At 42.4% G+C, this 27,777-nt stretch overlaps 1 protein-coding gene across 2 annotated transcripts; it reads left to right on the plus strand.

Moving 5' to 3' along the window:
* The first annotated feature begins 128 nt into the window (after positions 1-128).
* Positions 129-27,634, plus strand: LOC148904187 (neuropeptides B/W receptor type 2-like). 2 transcript variants are annotated; one of them, XM_089015337.1, is made up of 3 exons: positions 129-341; positions 22,609-22,662; positions 22,750-27,634. In XM_089015337.1, exon 3 carries the CDS (start codon positions 23,126-23,128, stop codon positions 24,143-24,145), a length of 1,020 nt encoding a protein of 339 aa, XP_088871463.1. In that variant the 5' UTR covers positions 129-341; positions 22,609-22,662; positions 22,750-23,125; the 3' UTR covers positions 24,146-27,634. The 2 variants fall into 2 exon arrangements, with proteins under 2 accessions (XP_088871463.1, XP_088871454.1); XM_089015328.1 differs by lacking the exon at positions 129-341 and having other exon boundaries at positions 22,432-22,662.
* The last annotated feature ends 143 nt before the right edge of the window (positions 27,635-27,777 follow it).

Raw genomic sequence — 27,777 nt, forward strand, 5'->3', positions numbered from 1 at the left:
ACAGATTGAACCGCTTCGCCCCCTTAGTGCAAGCATTTATTTTGAAGATCAAGCAGAACACCCAACAGATCTGGAGACAGTTTGAACTGTCTCATCTGAGAAGTCAGCCCTTCTCCAGAGAGCTCAAATACTTACTTCTCTGTCTGTCGTTTTTACAGTGAACTTGTTGACAACAGTTAAGACGACGCGTGCTTGCGCTTTACAAATACATCAGCATGCGTTATGTGAGAAGTGCAGGCGTTGCTCCGCTGCATGTGCTTCGTCCCATGAACAGTTGAGATGCGTCCCCGGCCGCTGTTCCGGTTTTTCGCTCGCCGTCAGTCTTGGTTTCCTGCAAACTGGTAAGCATCTGCGCTTTTTTGCACAAGCTTGTGGTTCACTGCTTTTGCAAGCTTTCTGTGTCAATGTGCATGTGAGCCAACACGCCGGCTGTGACCTGGCGGTGTCCTTTTCACCTCGCGTTTGAATACATTGTTACTGCGTTTATGCGATTATTGCTAGGATGCTATATTGCTATTTGGCCAAATGATATTTTATCTACAATCTTTATTAAATTGATCGAGTTTCTTGTTCTGTAGCCACAAGGGGACACAAGCTAGCGTCTTCTCGTGCCGGTCCCAGGCCCGGATAAATACAGAGGCTTGTGTCAGGAAGGGCATCCGACGTAAAAGCTTGGCCAAAACAAACATGTGACACAAAGCTCTGAAGATGGAGGACACCGATTGGCTGTTGAAGGGAAAAAGCCCAAAGGAAAAGATCTTATGTGGAAATTTTGGTCGGGATTTTCCGAAGGTTTGTCAACAACGGTACGGCGGTCAGTGGTTCCCGTGTCAACGTCAGTGCAAAGGCACCGGGCGGGTTCAAATCGCCCCCTCGTGAAGTTTGCATGTTGGGTTTCCTCCACATTGCATTAACACTACAATACCAGTAGATGTCAGTGTTTGTGCGCATGACGTCAGGTGACAGTCAACGCTCGTTCACTTGTTGCCGGTGTTCGTAGCAGCGGGTCATCGAAAATGCGCGTCATTCCAAAAAAACAACAGCTTGCTTTGTAATTCAAGGGCTGTATTAGGGCTGCAGTTATTCCGATATCACAGACGTAGGAGACAGGCCAGCGAAGCTATCGCGACTGTTCCTGCATTCAACTCAGCATCACGCCATGTTACGTTGGACCGCATCGAAAAAGAGTTCACCCCCCCCCCCCCCCCCAAATATCTAAATAGTATTTGCACCTGCTGTGAACATTTATGAAGGGAAGATTCAACCAAGCGTGCCATTATTTCTGGTAAAACAAAATCGGTGTCATTATAGACATCCTTACTCTAATTCACTCATTTCCTGGTGGAACACAGAACGAGACTGTCAGTTCCATTTGTGAGCTTGAAAAGACACAGCCACGTTTGCCCTCTCGCATGTAATGTGATGACGGTTTCATAGTAGACCACACGGGACTTCATCCTGGCCAGACTCACGCAAAATCAGCTGTATTGGCATAAGATGGAAAAATTAAAGTTAAAACACCACCCAGAAGTACAAATAACAATTGCACTAACCAATTCTAGGTACAAAATTAAAATCATGAAAAGAGGTCAAGTTCAAAACATTAAAAAAAAAAATCATTGATGCAAGTAGACCTATCTAGATTTTTCCAAATTCATACGCGTTGTCTCAAAATGATCATCCTAAAGACACTTGTACTGTGTTTTTGATGCCACCAATAGGCACTACAGACAGAGCCGCAGCTCTTGGCGCTGATTATGAAGCAATTACGAGTATGTACGGCGGAAGCAGAATACGCTAGTGTTACACCGCACGTACAAGCAACATTCGACGAATGACCTTTTCCGAAGGTGCCGCTCCATAATTGGACACGTTCACGGGGGGGACGTTGGTATATGCATGCGAGGGGCCTGCAGTGATGACAGAGCACGTTATATGACTTGCATTTGAAGTGTGACATTTCGGCGTGTCGGTGATAAGGCGAGCGAGCGCGCACGAGTCGCCCCGTAAGCATGATGTGATGTGAGCAAATCCCTTCGGTAACTATTGTTTCTCAGTATGACCTTCACTGTGATGTGAGGCAGAGGTCCAAAGCAGTCAACTGTCGCGCCACCTGAGTACAGGAAAACTAATTTGCTCAAAGTGGACCTGTCAGCGCCTTGTATGAATATCCTATGTTTGAATGGGTCAGAGTGAGCCTCTAGAAAGCGCTTTTGCGCACCCCGGTGTGGACACATTACTAGATTTGCACTCCGTTTGGCAATTAAGTGAAACATTCTAACACAAACCATTGCAGCAAACGGGATGATTTATGAAGAGTAAAACGTGTCGCACTCGAGACGCATTTTATAAAAATGAACGGGTCTCTTGACTGCCTGCTCATCAACTGGAACATTCAACCACCCAATAAATCTTGAGTTGTAGTCTCTCAGTTTTGGTAATTGTGGCCGCGAGTGACCTTTGCAGGACTTTCCCCCCACATTATAGCATATATTTGTGGGGCAAAAGTATAAATATAATATATACCCAAGTATATGTCTATAAATATCCCTACTGTCCAGAGGTGGCGGTGCCAGCAAAATTTTGGATGGAAAGCAAAACGTCTGACACCCTCAAAGAAGTCCGGATGACGACTGAAGAAACCTTTTCATCGATGGACCACTCCTGTACGACTGAGAAATTAACAGAATACAACAGAATCCACGTGCAGACATCCTATTTGCATCAAATGAATGTGGGGTGGAACAGACTTCAATGGGGCGAGCACGGCGGTGGGTCTGGAATGCGCTGGAGAGTTTAAGCACCAAGACAAATGAAGTACGCGGAGAGCCTCCGAAGCTTCAGTCAAGATTCCAATGTAGGCCCACTAACCTTGAGCCAAACACGCCGAGCAATGTTCCAGCAACAAATGCTTTCTTTATTTGTGTCTCTTGGAACTCAAGCGAACTGTGTATGTGTGAAAAGCCCTCGGGGGTCACTTGAAAGACCCTTGCGATCGCTGATGATTGTGTGGTTGCGCTGTCGAGCTTCAGCCTCATCAGTGCTTCTCTGTCAAGGGGCTGTCATGTATCATGCCAACAAAAGTGTAAACCTTTGATTCTAAGTGGCATGTATTTGGCCCGGAGCTGCTACTTCTAATATCTGTGTTGAGCGTGTGTGCGTATATCTACTTGTTGTACTTTTTTACGTTTTTGAGCAGGAAACGGTGGGTCGTAACTTGCTAGCTGCTGCTACCTCCTAGACCTAGCCTATTCAAAGGGATATCTCCAGCTCTGTTTAAATTCAAAAAGAGACCCGATTGGCTTTGGTCACGATAGTGGCACCAGCAAAACAGATTAGCCCCATCCGCTTTAACTGTTGGAGCATGATTGTGTGAACATATAAAGAGCCATCTCCTTCCGGCTTTGCATTCTTGATTTGAATACAGTATACAATATTGTCATTCATAACTCACAACGCCACCGAGACAGTCATTTCAAGCCTGTAAATCCAATTGGGCTTTCAAGTTTATCAACAAGTCCAATATCCTAAAAGGAAGGTTTTGATTGACTTTTGAAGTTTGGCTTGAGTTAATGTAATTTATTCTTTTCGAGTGGATGTAAACAGTGACTATTGATTACATGCCGATTCTGACTCTCATGACAAAAATAATGTATCTTTCATTAAAAAGTTATGATTCATATTCAGTCAAATTGCTAAAATATTTCACCCTCCACAAAGTAACTCTGACGACGATGCTCATTGTTCTGCACCAAGTTAAATGCAAGCTAAATATCATTAATAATTCATAAAAGTGGGCGGCGCTCGGAGTGTGAATGATACCACCCAGTAGGGGGTTTGTTAACTTCCAATGCAACAGAATCACCGATGACAACTGTAATTACTTCCTCCCTCCCTCCCTCAAGTGTTACGCGGGAGACCAAGCTTGCCTTGAACATGATAGACAGCAGCATTGAAAGCTGTGTCGGAGAGGAGAGCCATGAAGAGTTCTTTTTAATATTCATGCTGGGGCGTTACGGCGGTGGCGGCGGCGGCGGTGGTGATCCAGATCATTCCAAGCATTCAACCTGGCCTTCTGATCATAGGATAACAACGTGTATGCATTAGGCCTTAATCATTCTTACGTGAGGGCTGATGATCTTCCACTTTGGACGGACGCTTGTCAGTTTTGTTGAACACAATGTCTTTTTGATGATAGATAATTAGCTTTGAAGGGCTTGCCTCCAGCTGTCAACCCTTGAGCTCGCAGACGGATGTTGCTATGAAACTACTTATGCCCCCTTTTTGTGTGTGGGGGGGGGGGACTTAATGACAATTGCGCTTTTTCTTGAATAACTCATTGACAACAAGTGTGTGCACATATACATATGTATATTCATAAAGTCAAAAAAGCTTTTTCAATATTCCAGTCCTAATCAAGTCCTGAAAAAAGCACTTTGCTTGTGTTAGTCATGCTACGAATAAATGAGACCAAAGGATATAAGGATGAAAATGATAGCCCTGTACATGTATGATTCTCAAGCAGTACATTTCCAGAAGGTAAGTCTGTCACGTTTGACACAGATACAGCGGTGTCTGCAAAGGCGTCCACCCGAGTGTGGGGGCATTTACATCAGTCTTAGTCTGGATTGTATCTTTTTCAAGAATGCAAGGATTTGACCTCTATGACCTCGTGCCACTGAATTTCATTGTCATCAGCAAAGTTGAGAGCATTATCTTTGAGTTATTGAAGTGGAAGCTCTGATTTCTCAAAGCGGGACCGTAGACGTTGCCATATCTCGAGATTTGCGGCTCTCACATCTTGGCGTGTCACAGCGTGAATGTTCCTGCGCCGTGCAATCAGTGCTCCGCTCCGCTGCTCTCAGCGGGACAGCGCCGAAGATTGGGAAGTGTTGGCTGCTTGACGTACGGGGTGTGATCTTACTAATCATTCAAGCCGCTCGCCCTTGACACCCTTTCAAATTCACCTCATGCTTGTGCTTTCTTTCGGCCACCATTCGTCATGTTCCTTCACGTACATCACTTTGGATGCAGCCTTGGCCTTTTCAAACAACACTTTTGATCCCAAACATAAAACCAGTATTAACCACAGGTGCCATGTAAAGGCTTTGAAAAATCATTCTTTAGATAGACAGTACATATAAAAATGCGCGCACAAATGTAGTCTCTGCATTTATATTTCACCACACAACAAGAACACTATAAGATCAGATGTGAAGTAATTTTAGAAAATGCCAAATGAACACATTCGCTGCCAGATGATGTGCAAAGACGTTTCCGCTCCAGTGCCAGGGTTGTTGTCATTTTCACTGAAATTGCAGGACCCACAGAAGATTGAGTTTGAAGACTACACCAACATTAAATTCAGCTTAAGAAACCTGAGACTCGCTTGTTTTTTTTTTTCGAGCTTACTTGGTTGTAGAGTTAGTTATCTGTCTTGAAAGTGGGGGCGGCTGTACAAAAGGTAAATGCGTGGGAGGGAAAAACGTTGCCAAAGGTCTGACCGAAGCTTGAAACACTGTGCTTGAAACACACTGCAAGAAAAGAAAAAACAACAACAAACAAATTCGGGAAAGGCATTCCATATCATGCGTTTCAATTCCCAAATACATTTAGGAATGGCAGCAAATGAGTCGTATAGTCATGGAGTGGAGATATGTCGCCATTGGAAAACTATTAAATCATATCAGGCTGCAATTATTGGCCTCACGTTATTTTTTTGCAATGCTGTAACACAATACTTTGCCATACTGTAAATTGCCGTGTAAAGCTAATTAGTACAGACACTTTTTATGCTCAACATACCATTAGAGCTAGAAAAGTACAAAACTATAAGATTGACTGCAGCGGGATTTTCTCTCCTAACGTATGGAAAGAAATTGATTCCACTTGGATGCAACAAGCAAAATTCCAAACCTAAAAAAGGTTGACAACAACAAATTTTATTGAAAGGTATTATTATTATTGTGACGATGTCAGTGAGTTTCACCATTCCTCGTGTGTATTCTAACAACCGTTGAATAGGTTCAAAAGAGATTTTACTCCTCCCTAGCGTTTGTCTGCTATCTAAGCCATCGATCAGTAAACTCTCATTAATCCCGATGTGAGCTTTGACTGCATCCGATTGAATCCCCTGTTGCGGGCAGCCAAGTAGCCTGAGCAGATTTGTTTCACCTGATCGACTATATTGACTTTAATTAAAGTGTCTGAACTCACAAGCAGTGTAAAATGTGAACATGAACACGTGCCGATTGATCCTTTGATGACTCTCTTGCTCCGTGCATCTCAATGTCAGTGTGCATGCGTGTGGGTGGAATTGTTGTTCACAATAATGAAAAGAAAATATCCAGGAACTTTGGAAATGTTTAGCCTTTAGTGAAACACGAGCCTCGACTTTCCTAAAACAGTCCTGGTGTTGGCAAGTGGGTGGCAAAAGTAGTCACACTCTGTACTTTAGCAGAAGCGCCGATAAGAGCCGCATTAGTCACTAAGAGTTCAGTTAAGCAACGTTTCAACTATGATTGACAACTCTCGAGTGACATATTTTTTTCTATATTGTTTTATGATCTTGCGGAGGTGGAGAAAACTTGCAAGCCTATTTAGGCTTAAAAGTGAGGAGTAGATAACCGTTTTCAAAAGTAGGAAATACGATGCTGGACACATCACATTTGAAGTGGGTTTTTTTTACAAAGTGACAATTATTAATGGCGTTGCATTGTTCTTTGGAACAAAAAAAAAACAAAATTTCTACTCCATCCATCCGTCTATTTATTGCTATTTTTGTATAGTCAATGGCGCACTCTTAAGTATCGACTTAAATGAAGGCCATGTGAGGAAAACCAAACAACAGCCTTTTGTGGCCCCAAACAAATGTGTCCGCGTTGACAGTCATGAGGCTTCGCGCTCGTCACAATAATAATAACTTCTTGAATACATTGAATCTTGACACAGGCAAGGAGTTGCAGTGTTAAGCATTGCAAAGAGTTCTTCTCACCAACGGTTGCTCCCTGAATTGACACTTGTTTGAGTGCGCTCAATAATGTAAGAGATTGAGTAGAAATGGACAACTTGATATCCTTTCATCAAAGTCGACTTGTGTTTTTGTTACGTTGAAGACGCCTGTTTACCAGTGACAGGCATACCCTGTCATTTGCGTGCAAGTGTGAGTCTGTATGTGTGCGGCTGTGCGTGCATGTGTGTCACCGCCACCTCCGCAAGGTAGATAAAGTGATTGTAATCTCCCTTCATCCATCGGAGAATAAGATGACGTTGACTTGAAAGGAGAGGAAATGAACTCTGTACACAGCGAACAGATAAAATGATGAGAAAAATGTCATTGGACATTTCTCCCACTGCATTAACGGGGCCTGTAATGAGATGATTAATCTTTTTTTTTTCATGTACTCTATGTACAGTGTGTACTTTGGCTTCACTAGAGACTAAAGTCTTCATTTCCATTCATCTGTGTTTTTCTAATAGGTGCTGCGTCCTCTTATCTGGATTACTTGTTCAAGCATAATATTTGCATGGCATTTTGCGTTTAGCTTTCATCAACAAACAAAAGCTTTCACATGTTATTCCAATGGGATGAAAGAGTTTTGGGCCTGATCACATCACGCCGAAAGCACAATTGCTTCTTCACTCCTTTAAACTTGACAAAATCTGATCTAACAGTCTGCGCTTCCTATCCCAGCTTGACTGGTCGCTGTGACGACGGTCAGCGGGAACTGATGAGCTACTGTCACTAAGGTGCTTAATCTCCACTGTGGCCAGATTCCATCTAGCAGCTGTCTGGTCCACTCCAGCAGATTATTGGAGGATCGTTTGTCAAATAATGTGGATTGATTAATTCTTGCGGCGTGCAATAAATGCTCATCTTTTCCGTTACTTGAGTTACAAACCTCTGCGGCTGTGCTTTATCAAGTGGCCGTTCAGTGAATCCATTGAATTGATATTATGCCGTTTCTCTTTAAACGTCATGCCACGCAGTGAGCTCCTTCATTTTAGGAAATGCTCCATCATTTTGACATTCGAACATTGTCTGCGGGGGAGTCAAAATCAAGTTGAAAGTTAAAATATAGATATAAATAAACGTGCAATCTAACTAACTAACTAACTGGCAAATAAACACAATCACACAAATCAATCAATCAATAGATAGACAGGCAGACAACAACAAAAAATAAACGACATCTAAGGCCGTGTTGGAGGAGCCCATGCACACCTGGTGATGATCGCTCAACACAAGTATTTCCACTTCTGTCTCCCCGTCTCACACACATCAATATAAACACAGACACACAAAAAGGAAAATGAAATGCCAGGCAAGATATTACATTCAGACATTAGTGAGTGGAATATACTTTAGTGCTAATAAGATCTTTGGAAAAGACATTATCTTTATTAGTGGCTCACGGCACGAAAATAATAAGATGCCAAAATGGAGGTCATTGTCTTGCCATGAGTCTAATTCGCATATGAAGCCTATAATTGAAAGGCGTCAAGAGAACACTCGTGGAGGGATGATATTGGCGGACTCCGTAAGGATTAAAAGAGGACAATTCACAACCGGTCCCGCAAATGATGTCGTTTGCACAGTACCGACTTCACTGGCACCTCAAAGCGCAAAATAAAAAGCATTACCATGGCAACTCTGCAGTCTGACAGAGGCTTTACTAGCTCAGATTATAGTCCAACAAGCCACCCGTGTAAAATCCACATTAGACGAACCCCCACTACTCATCACCCACCAATTGCAGCCATCTTCATTGGACGAGATCTTAAAATGCTCCCCGATCACTGCATTTCGGCGCTTGCCGTTTCGGACAGTGTTTCTCTTTGTTGAGAAACAACCATCATCTGTGCCGGCAAACCGTAATTTACCCTCCGAAAAACATATCCCAACGGAAGTGTTGAATGATATAAGATGGGTAGCCTACGAAGTCCCAAATCTGTCGGGACCTCCCCGTACGGGTCTTCAGTAGCATTTCACCTTGCAACTAACGGCATTTCTGTAGTCGTTGGATTGCAACTTGAGTGAGGCTAAGTGAGGTAGCGTTTTCGTTTAAATTGCTTTCTCGACATTTGCAAAAATATCATTTTTAGGACCGATGGTCCTAAAACGGTGACAAACTGCGATTTAGCGAGGACACAAAGCGCATCGAAAAGGAGGGATGGACTGATGAATGAAACGCCGGAGCAGTCTGACATCATAAGGGCCCGATGATAGAGACGGCGGTGGTTTTGACTGATGGATGATGTCGAGCTGCATCAATGTTTTGGCCAACTCCAGGCCTCAGATGGAGATGGCCACTGACCTTAGAGCACGAGTGACAAAGTCAAAGCCGGGGTCCGCAACGTCATTTTATTCGGCCCATGGAAGCAAATCCAGCATGGCAACTGCCATGATGCTTGCTGAAGTCCCAACCAAAATTTCACATTTGGGGACATCAACCACAATAATGATCATTATTCTTGACTTCAGATTTGAAAACTACTTATTCATTAATTTGCTGTGCATTCTGTATGAAAGATGTGGAGGAGATGAAATATTCGAATGATTCTCCCAAATTCATAACGGCCCTCGAGAGAAAAACGGAAGTACAATGTGGCAAAAGATGACTTTTTTGAAGTCATAAATAAATAAATGATTCCAGTTTTGTTGCGATAGCCTTGCTCTTCTTTCCTTAGCTAAATCCTTCTGAAGACCTTCTATACCTTGGCCTCATTAGTGTAAAGGATAAGTTGTAGCCTAACTCAGCTAACTTCCGGTGCAAGATCACAGAAACCTTGTGAAGGAGAGTCGAAAGAAATGTGACCACCCTCACGAGACATTTCTTTGACTGTTTTTCGTCATCATTTTTGATAGGACTGAATCTTTGATTGGGTTTTGAGATCGACACTCCTGAGAGCTTCGTCTCTCATCTTTCGGCAATAACAGCAGCGAGGGAAATTCTGTCATCGGGAATGAAATGAAGACGAATGAAGCAAGACACTCTCACTGTAGTTACTCAAGCATTGATCAGTGGCTTTGAGAGCATTCAAAGTACTTTACTTTCCAGAGACACGTTTGAAGTGGCTCGCAATCTCTGAAAAATGTCAAGTAATTCAACCACCGCAAGAAAACCATATTTGGGTTGAGAACTGCAAAAGGAGACAACTCAATGACCCACGTGAAGACAGGCCGACGGCTGTTTTGATGGCCACTCGACAGACGCCTGCTGCCAGAAGTAAGAAAATCAGATCTTTAAAGTCAACTAACACTTAACTAACTTCACATCTTATCTCAATTCATATGTTTGCTGCTGTGAAATGTAAATTTCACCACTGCGAGACTAATAAAGGCAAATCCAATCCAATCCAATCCACCATATATCAACCTAACTCAATTTCAGCGGTATTTGTCGATGTGCGATAGGTATCCTTTTGCAATCCATGCAGACCAAAGGCCATCACATCATTGCAATGGTGCATGCACACGAAGCGACGTTCTGCTTGGATTAATCAAAAGAAATGCAGACTCACTCAGCCGCGTCCTCATCTTCGTGGGGCGCTGAGGCCATACTTTTACAGAGCTTAAATGGAGGGGAAAAAAATGTCACCAAAGCAGTGAGGTCGTGGGAGGATGCCGGGCGGGCCGTGCGTTTGCATCACCTTCTACTTTGCCTTCGTATCTTGCAGGGGGAGAAAGAAAGGCTATGGCCTTATTATGATCGCAGAGAGACCGATAATCAAGTTTTTCATTTTCTAATCGCATGAATCTCATTTCCTGGCGAAACGGCTGCTGTCCACTCGAACAAATTCTTCCTCCCGGCCTCGCAGATATCAAGAAGAAGTGTCTTGTTTTCAGATCAGCACCAAGATTCAAGCCCAGTCATGTGATAACAAGATATCCATTTGCCATCAACAATTATACTGCTCACTGACGCAGTTTACATGTAATCACATTACACGCAACTCGCTTTTATGATAAATGCCAATGTGAAGGTAACACGGACGGACAAATGGGCAAAGGAAAGTTTGACAATATTAACCACCACACATATTGCAAAGTGGCAGAACTAAAAATGAACAAAGAAATACATGACAAAAAATATGTATATTGATAGAATTATTGACGTTGTAGCATATTACAGCAACCAGGCAGGCATCACATGAAAAAAGAGAGAGAACATAATCCTCACAGACATATAATCTTTTGATTGGAAAAACAAACAAACAAACAAATAAATAAACGATTCCAGTTTTGCTGCGATAGCCTTGCTCTTCTTTCCTCAACACATTTCAATCTTCTGTCTGTTGGACGAGGCTAAGCTCACACAGCAGAACGCAAAGCATAATGTTCATTGAATGAAAGCAAAAAAACATGTTTTCATGTCAACGGTCGGTCTTATTGGAATGATGAAAGATGATTTGAGATACACATGATTTGCATTACGACTTTACAACAAATGACAGAACAACTGCATATATGGGGAACATCTGTACGCCTCTAAAGATGGGAAACCATTTCCAGTCGCACTGTCATTGAGTCACAAGTCAACCCCGAACGAATGGCCTATTTTTGATTAACTGCCAACCATCTGCAGTTGTGTGTCAAATGAGCCATTCCTCCCACCCCACACGTGCCTCCACCTGGCAAGTGTTGTTCAACTTGAGGAAATAGGACCAACAACATCCCATCACAGATTGTGTTTAACATGAACGATACGGCATATCTTTTGTGTTAACACACACAGAGAAAGACAAATACTTGGTCATCTTACCATACCAACAATATTATATGAGTCACAAGTCCAATTGTCGTCTCACACCTCAAGGAGGACACTTTTTCTTCGCAAGTTATCTTATCACAGACCGACAATGGCTGACTGATGCGACCTCCAGCCTGAGAGAAACACATCGTCTAATGAGGACCTCAAGTCCCGCGCAGCTCCTTTTTCACGTACCTATTAAAACTTGATACTTTTCTTTAACGCAACACACACACGTGAGGTGTTCTCTCTGACCACGAGTGATGACAAGTTGAAAAGCTGCTTCTTTAGGCTGTTGCTTCAAATTATTTAGGACACAACTGTGTGGAAAATGAGTCGGTAAAAATGTTACACGATGTCACATGTGGCTCGTATATATTTCTTTCGTATTGCTCATTCATTCAAAGAGTGCTGCATAATATTAAATACAAATGAAAAAGTCCATCAAAACCATTTTTTTCCATTGAAGGGTGTCTATGGAGACCACCTGATATTACATTTTAATTTTACGAAGGCTGCACTCTGCCCTCTTTTGATTCTTAGCTGATTCTCCAAAGCACAGCCTCATCTAAATCCAAATCTCTCTCATCCACTCATTAGACCTCTTACGGGAGCCTTAACAAAGAATACACATAAATTCATTTTCATTTTACAAGGGACATGAGAACACGGAGAGCAGGCGAGTTTCTCAGCCAAACTGCGACATACGTATAAAGTGCCGATGGTCAATATGTTGCGCCGTGCACAGTGGTCCGAGTACTGTAGTGGCTGCCTCTCACAGCAATGCACCAACATCGCACCAACTTGCTACATCAATTGCCAAGCGCAGGGCTCTAACGAGTCATTGGGAGGCCAAGATAATCACAGCTCCCTTCAAACAAACCACCACTTTTGTTCACATTCGACAAAAGTTAAATCCCGCTCTTCAAATCCGTTCTTTAGAACTACTGCAGTCCTAAAATTCGGGTTCAACTAATAACACGTATTTTTCAGTTGTAGGAACGTCATTTGAGTTTGACACCTGAAATATAAAATACATGATTAGAATGGTCGAGGGCTGAGGTTCAATCGAACCCGGCGTAACCCCTAAGGCCACCTTCACAGTTTTGTGAAAAATAATCGCAATGTTTTGCATGTTCTTTGAGAAGCAAGGTCACCGCACAGAAATTGCCTCGTTGATAAGGGAAAATGTTTTCGGCACAACCTTTATGCTTGGCAAAACATTTGAACATTATATCATATCAGATGTGACTTCTTGCATATGTTTTGTTCTGGAAGCAGCACATTTGTTTCGGTAGGTCACGCCGAGGACACCACAGCCCAGATCTCCACTCACATCTGAGTCAAATAAACAGAATGAATGCGATTGGACTTGACTGCTCGGTGGTCAAAGCGACTCTGAATTCACGAAACGCTTGCGCTTGCCTTGGCCTCCTGCTGAGTGTCATTTTGTTTTGAAGTTGCTAACAACTCAAAAAGGGACGGACGGAAAGTAAAAGGATGAATATTTCAAGTCAGGCCCCCAGAGACATCCATCACCTGCCCTCATAGGTCCAAAGCAGAAATAGGACTGATGGAAAACCGAAAGCTGCTCTCCACAATTGTTGTAGCTGTTGTTGTGGCGTGGCTTATTTATTTGATTTGTACTTATTCTGGCGCACGCAGCCGAGTGTGTCATGCAAGGCATTTCACTTTAATAAGACACAGCACATGGACTGTACGTATCACTGCCATCTAGCCGCAACTGTGTCTCACACCATTTCCAATTTTGGGTCAAATGTTAAGAGATTCATGAGATCGGGAGGTCTGATCAAAGTTTAATTGGAAACGGTGAGCGGCAGAGCGTTAAGAGGAAACCTTGTCTGATTCTGAAATGTCGCACCGAGGCACAACTCTGTGTCGTCTTGACTATTTGCATATTTTCTTTGTATTGGGATCTCGAAGATTGGATAAGATGCATCGCATTATGCTGAATTATCTTTTATTTGTTCACACATTGGAATTTGTTTTTGCTCCAGAGGAAATAATGGTAATTTCCGGGATCACAATGACATCTCAAAACCTTGACCGGGTCCGTCATGTCGAAATCATGGGACACGATGACAACGATAAATAAAGTCCATATTGAGCGAGGTGAGAGGTGTCTGCAGTTTCCGCAAGGTCAGTGCTATCGATATCTGCATACAGAAAAGGAGCAAGGTGAGCTCTCACTGTAATAACAAGAGATGCATGTCTTTCTACCATTTGAATAATCGCCACCGCAGACAATGAACATGACAAGACAGATGCTTGATCAACCGGAATATTTCAATCTATATTTCAGCTTCAGATCGGATTTTGTACAGATCTGTCGTGGTGAAGAAAGAGCTGAGCCAAAAGGCGAAGCTCTCAAATTACCGGTCGATCGACGTCCCAAAATTCGTCGATGGCCACTAGCTATGAGTCGTGACCGAAAGAACGAGATCCCGCATATAAGCGGCCGAAATGAGAATTTTTTTTTTTTTTCTTTTAAATGACGATTTAAAGGTTGGCCCAGAATCGATATGTGATGAATGAGTTGCATGATCTTGATGAGTACCGTATCAGGATCACCGTAGTTATTACAGTTTTAAAGGTCTCCTTCTTGAGTTTGAGCTCAATAGTATTCCACCTTTCCATTTCGGCATCCGCTAAGAATTCAGTAAATAAAGAAGAAAATGACGTCATTGAAGTGACCAGTGCCTTTTCCTTTTTGCATGAACATGAGCGTGTCATGCGAAGACTCGTACACCAAATTTGTCGGTCTTCCCGACTGCAAGCGTTGCTCATCTGAAAGGCTCAGGGAGACTTGGAGGAATCCGCTTCCGCCCACCAGTGTTGCGGCCAAGCCTTTTAATTAGTCCCAAGCTCATACGCTTGCCTTTCATGAGCATCTTTCTCTCTTGGTCAAGTTGAAAAGTAAAGGTTGGAAAACTTTGTCAAAGACAAGATGAGAACTTTGCATCTGTGATCTTCCCAAAAGAAAACACACCCAAACTCTCTTGCATCTCATTCTCTTCTGAGGATGTCACGATCCAGCCCGGAGGACAGCAGCCAGGTGGCATCGGCACAGCACAATTCATTTTCACTCTATCAATAATTAAACACCCAAACTTCTCCGCTGTCAGGAGACAGCAGAGTAGAGTAAAAGTAAATATAGTAGGAAAACGTGTTTTTTTCATGGGTTTGACAAACACACATGCATATACTCTTTCCTTCAATCTTCTATCTCGCATGCGCTTGAATATTTCATGGTAGGAGAGAGGAAGCAGTCGCGAAAAAAAACCACTCTGGAGTGCATGAGTAGAGTGCTCCCCAAAAACACTTTGGCTGCAAATCTTGTTTGTACACAAGTTCCTCAGTCATTTTAATGAAAACATTTGCAAAGATTGCCAGCTTGGTAAAATATAACTATTAGACTGCATAAAATCAATCCAGCATTTATTATGCACGATGTTGTTCCAAAATGTTGTGAAGCTCTGAAAAGACTTGTTTTAAATCAAGTAGAGTCTCAATGCATATCCATGTCTCCATTCTTCCATGCAACTTCCTATGCAAAATCGAAGACAAACAGGAGTTTAAGACGATATGTTTTGCCTACAACCTCTAATAGCACCACTGAAATATTTACAGTGAATTAGTGCTTGTGGAAAGTATAGATAGGCATAGTGATTAACGACTGCCGAGGAACACGCATAGCCAATACCGTATTCATTAAGCTCATTTAGGATGAGGACTGAGAATCGGAGCAAGCAACTGGATGGCGTGAGCTGCTTCCTCCCTCTTTCGTTCCACATTCTCTTTCAACTTTTCTTGCTCCCGAAGGAGCACGTCTCAACTCGAAAAAAAGGTCACAAACTAATCAAAGTCAGAGAAGCTTGTACAATGTCTTGAAATAAGTGAAACTTGAAAGTTATTTCACGAGTTAGACTTTGCACAGTGATACATTTCAGTCCTGTGACATTTCTATTATGCTTAGAATCCTTTAGTTTTATCTTTTCACTCCCCCCTTTCAAATTGCAAATTTCTCCATCGTGCGACTATCAAAGGCTTTCTGATTCTGATTCTGAGAACGAGCAAGACCTCATCACATTTTGGTGCAATTATACAGACAGGTAATGTTCTTGTTCCCCCTGTATGGTATGGTGAAGAATTTCTCTTTTAGTCTGCTCTGGCTTATTCTCTGAGGCCATCACACGTTCCTCAGAGTTTTTGATTCATGTGGAAAGCTTGAATGTTTTGAGTGATCCATTCACCCATTTCAAGTAAACTGGTTTCCCTCAGGTAAATCCCTCATCAAAATCCTCAGCTGAGGAGGGGCAGATTTCACTGTACCGACGACTGTGGCTGCAAAGTAATATTGCTTAATAGCTGCTTGGTGCCTATTTCACCTCAGGGAAGTGGTGCAACAACCCGAACTCAACACAAAATCATAGCCATGGACGTTGGTGGAAGATGAACCATTGATAACATTTATTCATTTCAATTTTGGGACAAGAGCAGCGCGTTTGGGTCAAGATTTTTGAATGGGGTTACCACCATCCATCCGTCCGTCCATCCATCCATCCATCCATCCATCCATCCATCCATCCATCCATCCATCCATCCATTTTGTGATCTCCTTTGGCCACACAAGGGATGCGGGTAGGCTGCAGCCTATCCCAGCTATCATCAGATAGCTGCCAGTGGACACCCTGAACCGGTCATCGGACAATCGCAGGACACGCAGAGACAAACAACCATTCACGCTCACGCTCACATTCACACCGAGGGACATTTTATGAGAGTGTTGAATCAGTCTCCGTGCATGTTGCTTAAGTGTCGTTCAAAGTTGAAATCGCAGCCAAATAAAACACACGACTGAAAGTCAATCATTCAGGTGGCCTCATTTCTGATTCATGACAGAATGTGCTAGAACAAGACAGATGGAAGTATCGTGTCCTCTCTGGGGCAAGGATGAGACTCTTCCAGTTTTAGTCAAACAACAAAGAAAATTAGCTCTTTCATCTTCATTTGTAATTCCGCTTTGCAATCACAATGAGTTCCTCGCAGGAACACGCCAAAACGTTTAATGGAAATTGAATGTTTAATTTTTGCATCATTAACTAAATGAAGAACTAATTAGCATTTTTTCTATTTTGCACAACACAGCTTTCAGAAGTCCTATCTAAGTACAATGCGATTGGATTTGGTCATCTGTTGTCGATCACCTCGGGGGTATTTTGCATTTCATCTACTGATGTAACAAATACGGGATGCACGTCTGCCTCGGTACCCTGCTGGCTATCATATTGAGTGATGTTGCTCGGCGTCCTGTTTTCTCCATTTGGGAGAGGTGTCGTCCCATTTTCTTTGTCGTTGTTGGCAAACAACCCTGGCAGGTTGTTTTGGCGGTACACTTTGGCTCAAAGACCTGTTTACCAAAGTGTCTGGAGTGCTGGGCTTCACATTTGACCTCGGGGCTGAACAGCTGATCACACAGACCAAAAAAAAAGCCCATGTTGCATCCAGGAAGAAAAATCCTCGTATCGTGAATACGGAAACAGATGATGGGCTTTGCGTGAACCAGGCATTCAAATTAAAATGGTAAATAATGCAAATCACATTACATTGCAATGCACTGGTGTATTTGTGCCAATGCATTCACACCTGCCACTTCATTTCAGGTCCTTTTATTAACCAGTAATCTCTTCTTGAATATGTTATTGACGACAGAAGTCTTTCAAATGTTGCCGACTGTGTTTTACCAACCTTCATTTATAACATAATTTTAGTAAAACCTTGACTTTGGAGAGATACGTTTCCAGGTACCAATTTACAACAAGCCTTTTTCCCCAGGGGAAAATATGGGACTTTTTTCCCCTTGCATTCATGTGTATTTATCTGTCAACAACCACATACTGATGAGCGGAGAACCGCCAGTTGCAACATCTTAACAATAAGAAAGTCAAGTAGACAAACACTGCTCTGGTCCTGGAACACGTCTCCATGGGAACTTACATGTCAGCGCTTTTGTCAAATTGAGTTCGAACTGCAGCGAGTCTGAATATCATTGTTCAGAGCAAAAACTCTCCTTTTGGGGGATTTGGGATAGTATCGTAAAAATGATCTTTGTCGAGTCATTGAAGAGGCTCAATTGCCTCTCGCAATTGGGGAAGTAATTTGGTGACTTTCCTCATCTGTTAATGCACAAAATGACAACAAAAGAGTCTTTGTCTGCCTCGGAAAAGGCGCAGCCTTGCCTCGGCAACAACCCCCGCCCGCTCCTCATACCGTTTCTGTGATATTGGACCTTGTCAGGAACACTTCAAAGTAAAAAGGTGGGTCGGTGTGAACTTGGAAGAGACACGTTTACCATCGGCGATTGAAACGCTGAAGAGATACATTTTGAATTGTTTGACTCCTGCTTGACACAAAGATACATTTTGATTGGGTTGTGTCGCCTTGAAATGTGATTAGTGGAGGAACAATGACACTTCAAATGAACTTTAGGCCTCCTACTTCACAATGTGACCAATAATTACCTTCATTCTATTAGGGTAGCCTTCTATCTGTGAGTTTGTATGTGTGTGTGTTGCCATTTTTTGTTACCCTGTCAATTTTCAATGATCATTCATCATTAACTTTAGGCTTTGAGAGCTGTGCTGGTGTGTGAAGGCCAAATGTACATGTATACGTATATCCAAGGCAATTTCAGGATATTTTTTTGTCCTCTTCCAGCTGAAATGGGGTGAGTCCAAAGCAGAAAAAATATTTGGGAATATATTTTAGAATATCAAATAAAGGGATTTGCATTCAGGGTTGTGACAAAACCATGCAATATTTGATATGGAGAGAAAAACCAAGACCAAAAACGACATCGAGTGGTGAAGCGCAATGATGTAGCACAGGTGAGAATTTTTTGTTTTTGTTTTATTGCTCTCATTTATCAGAATCTAAGTAGATTTGTGATGATTGGATTCTGGCAGACTTTAGGAAATTGGATTGCCAGAGCCAGTCGGCCGTGGTCTGGTCTTCGGTGGGCTCTGAAGAGAAAAACCTAACGTGCTGGAATTGGACTCTAATGTGGAACGAGTGGCTAATTGTCTTTGTCACAAGCCTTAAGCGGCGAAGGGGCCACAGCAAAATGCGAGCGCATTTATATAGCCTGCTACATTTTCATGAACGTTAGATCACGCCAAATAGCTAAATCTTCTCAAGCGCTGAGGAAGACATCAACCTCATCGATGAAAGGAAGATCAAATTTGCAACCCTTTACATTTCATGTGACGGATTCCACCCCTCAAATTGATGTTGATAACTCAGTTTGACAAAGTGAAGCAAGGAGTCAGTTGTGTTTGGCGACATTATTTACTCATTGTTGATGCAGAGTAGGGTTCTCACCTCATTCATTCCTCTGCAATGTCTCTCTGCAGCAAGTCAATTACTGTGGCCTTTAATGGAGTCTCAACAAGCCATAGATAACACACACATTTCTCGCCTGAACACACACATTTGGAGCCTCAAAGCCCAAGTGTGTGCGTGTGTGTGCGCGTGTGCGCGTGCGTGTGTGTGTGTGCATGTGTATATGAATGTCCTAAGTGATAATGTGTGTTACATTGTGCGTGGCTACACAATTATATGACATTGGACAGTAGGTGCCATGGCCACCTTGAGTTGTCCATTTTTCAAAATGAATAGGGCTTTACTTAAATGACAAAAAAACAGTTGAAAAACTAGGGTTGACATTTAAACAGATACCAGGTTCATTGGCCATTATTTATCATGAAAAACAAAACATAACAAAAAAAACAATTGGACACCACTCAAGTACTGAACAAAGTGACCATCTTGACAATTTGAAATTGAGACTACTTGATCGTCAATAATCATCATTTTGAGGTTTGATGCTGTCAGGAGAAGCATGTAATTAATTCCCAATTATCCCATATTTCAATTCATATTTTCCATGTGGTTGTCTTTACCGGAATCCCAATCAAGAAAGACATATACAACGTTGTTCTTATCCTGTGCTTGAAAGTTTTGAAAAGCGCGTATAAATACTATGTATTATTATGATGATGACGATTATTATTATTATTATTATTATTATTATTACATGTATTTTGAATAGTTGACAACAACCTTTTGAGACTGACAAACTGAATGTAATCGAAAAAAAAAGGTCCCGATTCAAGATACTTGAAGTCCTTTACTGCCAGACGATGTGCAAAAATGTGGCCACTCCAGTGCCAGGGTTTTTGTCATTGTCACTCAAATTTCAGGACCCCCGGAATATTGACTTTTAAGACAACATAAGCTTTCAACGCAGCGAAAGAAACCTTAGACTCTCTTCTTTCATTCGAAAAAAAAAAGTTAATTCCGAAGTTATATGAGTCCGGATTATCTGAGCTTCAAATGAGGGCGGCTGTACAGAAGGCAAACGCTGCCCCCTGGTGAAGGGAAAAACATCGCCAGAGGTCTAACCAACTCTTTATCGGCCCTCTGTGCAAGAAAAACCAAAACGCGAACCAATTGGGGAATGGCGCTCCACGTCATATTTTCAATTCCCGACTAAATGTGGGCATGGCAGTGAATGAGTTCATGGCCGCGTTTAAAAAGGAGCGTGATAGCTCAGCCTTCATGTTCACTAGTAAGTGGGTTTTTTTTTTTTTTTTTTTTCCAGCAAAACTCATTTCTGTTGTGCTTCTTGGCCCTCATGTCGTAGCAAATTGCAGGAGAGTAACACTTTGCGTCATTAGATTGCAAAGATGTAAGACTCGTATCCCTGACTGTGGAGCGCCAGCACCCGGTAAAGCGCCAAATTATTCAGTCGCTATAAAAAGACGACAAACAGCTGTTCAAATGATCGCTTTGTTTGATGTCAAAATTGAACAAATGACAGGAAGAGAAATCCTTTCCAAACAAATCAACCTGCAGACTGCCTGACTCCCAAAAAGAAAAAAATATATATACTGTAAAAAGAGACTATATGTGAAAATAAACCGCTGAGATAAACCTGCCATTTGAAGTCTGTTGTTTCGACTATATTTCAGGAAGAAAGTGTCGCAGGAAGAAAAAGTGTCTGCCTTGGTATTCTACCTCAGCTAAAATATCCTCATGTTATTTTATTTTTAATATCTCAATGCATTGGGTGTATTTTGTCTGTGGTGTGATCCATTTGCATGCTTGCACTTGTCAAGACCCAAGCAGGAGACCGGCTCTGCTTGATACAATGTCTCTTATCTGACCTTTTTGGTAGCAACAAAATCAGCCACTACGGGTGACTAATGATCCTTTTGGGCTTTTAGCATCAATCTACAGTTCTGTAGGGCAGCTCGGGTCACAGTATTTCTCACATGGTGTCATTGGGTTGAGGCTTTCGCAGATACTTATGAGAGATGTCACTGTAAAACTGTCCACTTCATTCTTCCAACTGATTTTACATTTTTCAGTGCTTCGTCATTGGGTTGTTGCTTTCTATGTTGATTCACATTGAGCAGGGGTGTCAAACTCAATTTTGTCGCGTAGTTAGCCCTTCCGTTGGCACGCTGTTACGGTATTTCAGTGAAACCACACGAGAGTCACTCGTGAATCGTAGTTTGTAAACTATGATTGGCGCGTGACTAGCCAATCAGAGTTTGTGACAACTGCTCTGATCACAAGCCGCTAGTGACAAGAGCATACTGGCCAGAGCTAGCACACTGTATCAGCAGTGAGCTGCATAAACAACTATATTGTGTTGATTCAAGTGGATTTGATTGGAGATTTATTGTAAAACCCATTTTCAAGAAATAATGGACGTTCAATTATTTCCTGGCTAATGGTCCACTCGAGTGGACTTGTAGTAAATCACACTACCCTTTTTTCAGTCTGGATTGATTCAGACGTTGCACTACTGAAGGCCTAGCGATGAAATCTACAGCCCGCCGCTGCATTTGTGGTGGAGATGGGGTGCTGCTGACCTTGACTTCAGATACTGTGGGTTGAAGACCTGCCATATTCTGCCAGGCTGCCTCGAGGGAAAGCAAAGTCTCTCTGTTGGCTTCGTCAGACTGTGCTCTTCCGCTTTCATTGGGATAAATATATTGACTGCAGCGAGGGTTCACTTCCTAATCTGAGACCATGGCAACACCAAGGAAAGGGATGTGAACTCTACGTCGCCCTGACATGATGAAGTACAATTGACGATTTAATGCAGGCTCCTCCACTCACCCATTGATTTGTGCTGTGGGTGACGCATGTATGGATATGCTCGTGGAATAAGCAGGGTGAGAAGGTCACAATAAAGATTGCTTTCCAGAGGAGCCCCATATGGGTTATCTTGGGCATCAGGCCAGGATGCCTCCTGATTAGTTATTCCGGGCATGTCTAACCGTGAAGAAATGCCGGGGAAAATGCCAAGCGCATGAGTGTCAGAATCAATGTGATCACCTGATCACCTCCTCCTCCTCAAACCGGTATTGAGGAAAATCGCCACATTATAGCAATACATTTTTAAAAAAACAACACACTTTAAACCCCAACCTATGCATGTACCACTTGCCAAGGAGAGAGAGAGAGAGAGAGAGAGAGAGAGAGAGAGAGAGAGAGAGAGAGAGAGAGAGAGAGAGAGAGAGAGAGAGAGAGAGAGAGAGAGAGAGAGAGAGAGAGAGAGAGAGAGAGAGAGAGAGAGAGAAAGCTTCAACAAATGCAACTGCAAGGAGTGGCTGAATAGTCGAGGGAGGAGTGAAGAGGCAGAATGCAACGCTGGCTGAATTCTCCTCCTTCCACTTCTTCATAAGCATCTTATAGCTTCTTTAGAAATATGACGTAAGGTATTTTTGTTTTTGCTTGCTATTTTGACATTGTTTTTCAGCTGCTGCCCAAGCGATTGTTCCTCTCTTACGCTGCTACGAGCCGCTTACCGAAGGTAAATGATAATGGTTTCATGATTTGAAAATCAGATTTTTGAGACCATATTTTGAACGTGTTCCTCTTAAAACTGATTTGTCTCCAGGGTTCCCAAAGGAGAAAAAGGGAACGGGCCCACCTAGAGGAGCGCAGTTCAGTTTTTAAAGGGACACAGAAGAGATTGAGAGAAAGCAGGTTTGACGGGCTTCAGTCTTTCAAGAATACAAGTGGATTCACCCAAAACAAGTTGCAGGGGAGGAAAAACGACATGATCTTTGTTGATTTGAACTCCAAGAAGACTTTTGCGTTTGTTCCCAAATAATTCCAACAGTAGCTGTCCAGGCGAGACACACAGAAGGATCTAAATGACCGCACATCACACGAGACTTGTTTGAAATTAATCATTAAGTGTGCGTGAATGGAAATATTCCGACACGTCCTTGACATGAATCACTAAGGACGCTAGGGTCCCTGTCCAAAACATGGAGAACGTGTCTGAGGCTGGCATCTTTGTGCCGCCCCCGTGCGACGCCTCCGTTGACTTTTACAGTCTGTCGTCGGGCAACCGCAGCGATCTGAACTGCACCCTTCCATCCGAGTTCTACTTCTACGCCGACCTCTACGTCATCTTGCCCGTCATCTACTCGGTCATCTGCGCCGTGGGCCTGACCGGCAACACGGCCGTCATCTATGTGATCCTCAAAGCTCCCAAGATGAAGACGGTCACCAATATGTTCATCCTCAACCTGGCCATCGCCGATGACTTGTTCACCTTGGTGCTCCCGATCAGCATTGCCGAGCACCTTCTGCATTACTGGCCTTTCGGGGAGGTTTTGTGCAAAATCATCCTCAGCGTCGACCACTATAACATCTTTTCCAGTATCTACTTTCTGACTGTGATGAGCGTGGATCGCTATCTGGTGGTCCTGGCCACGGTGAGGTCCAAGCGCATGCCGTACCGCACCTACCGGGCAGCCAAGATTATCTCCTTGTGCGTGTGGGTTCTCGTCATCCTCATCGTGATGCCGTTCAGCATTTTCGCCGGCGTCTTCATCGACCCCGACGATGGCAGAAAGAGCTGCGTACTCAGCTTCCCCGCTCCGGAGAGCTCGTGGTTCAAAGCCAGTCGGATCTACACCCTCGTCTTGGGCTTCGCCATCCCCGTGTCCACCATTTGCATCTTGTACACCTTGATGCTCTACAAGCTGAGGAACATGCGCCTCAACAGCAATGCCAAAGCGTTGGACAAAGCCAAGAAGAAAGTCACCGTCATGGTCTTCATCGTGCTGGCCGTCTGCTTGTTCTGTTGGACTCCGTTCCACCTCAGCACCATTGTGGCCCTGACCACCGACTTGAGGACCACCCCCCTGCTCATCGGGATCTCCTACTTCATCACCAGCCTTAGCTACGCTAACTCCTGCCTCAACCCATTTCTCTATGCCTTTCTCGATGACAGTTTTAGGAAGGCCTTCAAAAAGATGCTGGAATGTCGGTCTACGTGAGAGCAACCTCTCCAGAGGAAGCAAAATATCAAAATTTAAAAAAAATGTACATTTCTTCAAGCGACACCAGAAATGTTTGGTTTTGTGGTTTCCACATACAAAATGATGTGCACCGCCATTTCAGCTTTAGCTTTAGCCAAAGACTAGAAAAAAAAATGTCAAAAATCAACTAAATATAACATATTTAAACATAATCATATTTACATTTGTTTTTGCAGTCACAAGTACTGTACATGTAACATACAAAGGTCTTTCAATACAAAATTGTTTTCAGGGGTAAAATGATTGTTGACAAGAAGTTTTAAATGTTGTTTGGACACATCATATTGAAATCAAAGTTGACTAGGGTCACAGGTAAGCTGCTTGGCTTTGAGCAAGTGCCACGTTCCAATCCAAACGTGATAGTAACAAGTGGGCTCCATCTTGGAATGGGGCCAAGCCAATCGGAGGGCACATTAACTCCTTCACTGCCATTCCCAAATTTATTAGGCAATTGAAAAGCAGGACGTGGAGCGTCCTTCCCAAATGTTGTTTTTTCTTGCTTGTGGCCGATAAAGCGCTGGTCAGACGTCTGGCAATGGTTTCCCTCCCACGAGGGGGCATTATTTGCCTATTGTACAACCGCCCCCATTTCAAGCTCAGATAACTCCAGACCCATATAATTTAGGAATTGGCTTTTTTTCTGATCAAAGAAGATAGTCTAAGTTTCCTTACACTGCATTGAATTGTGTGGATCCTGCAATTTGAGTCAAAATGACAAAAACCTTGGCAATGCAGTGGACACGTTTTTGCACATCGTCTGGCAGTGAATGAGTAAAAAAAAAAACAACAACAACAAGCATTTACACTCACAATCTCAAGAGGGCCAATTTAAGTCTCCACTAAACTGTGTGTTCTTGGAACGTGGAAACAAACACAGTACCTGTTGGAACCACACACAATCACAGGGAGAACATTAGCATGATTGTTTAATTCATGAAGTGTTTGAAAAGTACAAAATGATTTGTCCAAAAATGATCTGCAACCATTTGTTCTCAATGAAACCTCATTTTAGTGTGAATATTGTTTTCGTTCACAAATCTCCAGCGATATTCACAAAGACAATTGACAGCGTTCCTTAAGGTCTTCGCGATCACGTTCGTGTTAATAATGACTGCTGTTGATGTGATGTGTTTTACGGGGAAAAAAAGACTTTTGTTGCTTCAGGCCTGAAATTACGCAAACATTGAACGTTGGGCCTGCTACTTTATCATGGTTTCGGTCTAATGTATGTTGTTGTGCTTTCGTCGCCCCCTGGCAACTGTAGACTCTCATTACAAAGTCATACGTTGCCGTCACAAAAGCAGTCATTTTTTTCGGGTTTTACACAGCTAGCGGTGAGAGAAAAAAAACTGACACAGATATAAAAGGCAATGCTGCAATCAAAAAAATACACATTTTCTTTTTTTTTTACCTTAGTTACCCAAGTGAACCAAAGTTCAATTTTTCATCCATCAATTTTCAACCGTGGGAGTCAACAACCTGACATCAATCACATAGACAGCCAACACGACATTGGTCGTCTGGTCAGGTGACTCCTGTTGGGTTCGTTGAAGCCTATCCCAGCTGACTTCAGCTGGTCGGCAATCAGTCGCAGGGCACATATAGAGACGAAAGACCATTCAAACCCACATCCACATCATAGATGGGTGGGAACCAATCCCAAACTGCCCACATAGTCCAGTGTACCGCTTGCCAGTCACTGACTATTGCGTTGAATCATTACCATCAATACCTTTAGACTGTACTGCATTAATTTCAATGAACTTAACCTACTGTCTTAGAAATAAAACAATACAAATAAATAGATACATAAATATTTACAATGACGTAAAAACATGTATTCCACAGTTTTAAATGTACAGTAAAGTCTCGTTAGATCAATATCGGATATATCGATAGTCCCGGTTATATCGATACTATTTCTATGCACGCACGGAGAAAATTACATGCAAACAGGGTCGGATATATCGATAGTCCCGGTTATATCGATATTTTTTCGGACTCCCTTGAATATCGATATAACGAGACTTTACTGTATTTTTTTAGTCAGATCAAAACGATGATTTTTCATAAACGGTTACGACGTACGCTCTGAGCGTCAACTGCTCGATGCATATGCAATAGTGCTCTCTAACGGACAACCCATTTCTCAACAAAATTGGATGCAAGCAATTGTTTGAAAAAGTAGCAAAGGATTTGAATTGTTCTTTTCTTCTCATTGATTTCCTGTTGGGCCATCTTTTTCATTAAAAAGGTCAGCTTCAAACACGCAATTTGTTCGTCTTGTGAAAAGTGTCTGACTCGCACAGTATTATTCGTGTATTGGATGTCAAAAAGCCTGATGAATATTTCACAAGTTACTGTCTAATCATCCGAATCATTCAATTAGTGGCAATAGTGTATGTGCCATACATACTGTTTGGTCTTTTGAACTGAAGTTAAATCTGCAAAAAAAAAAATCAAGATTAAAACAATTAATGATTAAAAAGGGATTTTTCTCATGGCTTCTTTCATGCATGTTTCTCATTGAAAACGGAATCAATCTAATGAATGACTCGAAGGGTCTGAAGTGTTTCAAATGAGACATTCTTCAGCCGTCATCTGTACTTCTTTGAAGGGGTCGGCCGTTTCGCTTCTTATCCAGGAAACTTTGTCAGCAAACTAAAGTCTTACTGGTAGTTTAGGCCCTCTGTATAACCCTACTGTCCGGACATGGCGGTGCCGGACTCTGCTGTGATATGACTGAGAGCTTACACAGACATTCTTTGCCGTCTCACTTTGTGAGTCAGCGACAGAGAGTTTGACTTCATCAAGGTTGCTGTGGGGTTTTTTTTTTTACTCTTTATCTTGACGTTATTATATTCAGTCACTTTGTAAAATTCGCCATTGCAACATTCAAGACTTAAGCGGGCAACAAATTTGTCTTGCTTTCTTTTATGGACTAGATGTGTTCAATATAATATGGGTCCATTAATGTGTAATTCCACAACTGCTTCATTTGTCCCCTGTTCTGTAACCCAAATGAAATGTTTGTATTTAGACCTGTCGTAAGCTTTATGTATTGGCGGACAGTACCTAGCAGTGCAGACATGTAATCACCTGTACGCATGTTGTTTGTCATTTGTTGGAGGAAGAAAAAAAGTAGAAGAAGGAGAGGTCGTGCTCCAAATAGATGCTTGGGTTATTCCCACGGTCATTTTCATCAGCACTGATTCAAACACTGGCAGACTGAATTAGTGACCCGCCGGCAAAATGTCACTGTTTCAATCTCACCGACTGGCTGCCGTTTCCTCTTGTTATAAATGCATTGCACATGAAAAAAAAAATAAAAAATGGGAAAAGTGCTTGCTCTTTTTCATTTTGTAGCCGTACCATGTGTTTGTATTCTTCCATATATACAGCAAAGAATTAAATAAATAGTGTGTATGAATTCAGAAATAATGTCATCAATAAAGCTAAATTCAAACTGGTGACCGTGTCTGAAAAGCAATTATACGTACAATAATTTAACACATAAAATGTAGACAAATAACGTTTCAACCCGTTGGACAATTTTGCTTCTTCACTAAACCTGACATGCATATTTTTGT

Source organism: Hippocampus bargibanti, linkage group LG01 (genome assembly GCF_051943395.1).
Source record: "Hippocampus bargibanti isolate YZ-2025 linkage group LG01, ASM5194339v1, whole genome shotgun sequence".
In the NCBI taxonomy this organism is placed as follows: Eukaryota; Metazoa; Chordata; class Actinopteri; order Syngnathiformes; family Syngnathidae; genus Hippocampus; species Hippocampus bargibanti.

Bases quoted from the DNA above. Each gene is read 5' to 3' on its own strand.
- LOC148904187 (XM_089015337.1), top strand. From the start codon at position 23,126: ATGGAGAACGTGTCTGAGGCTGGCATCTTTGTGCCGCCCCCGTGCGAC.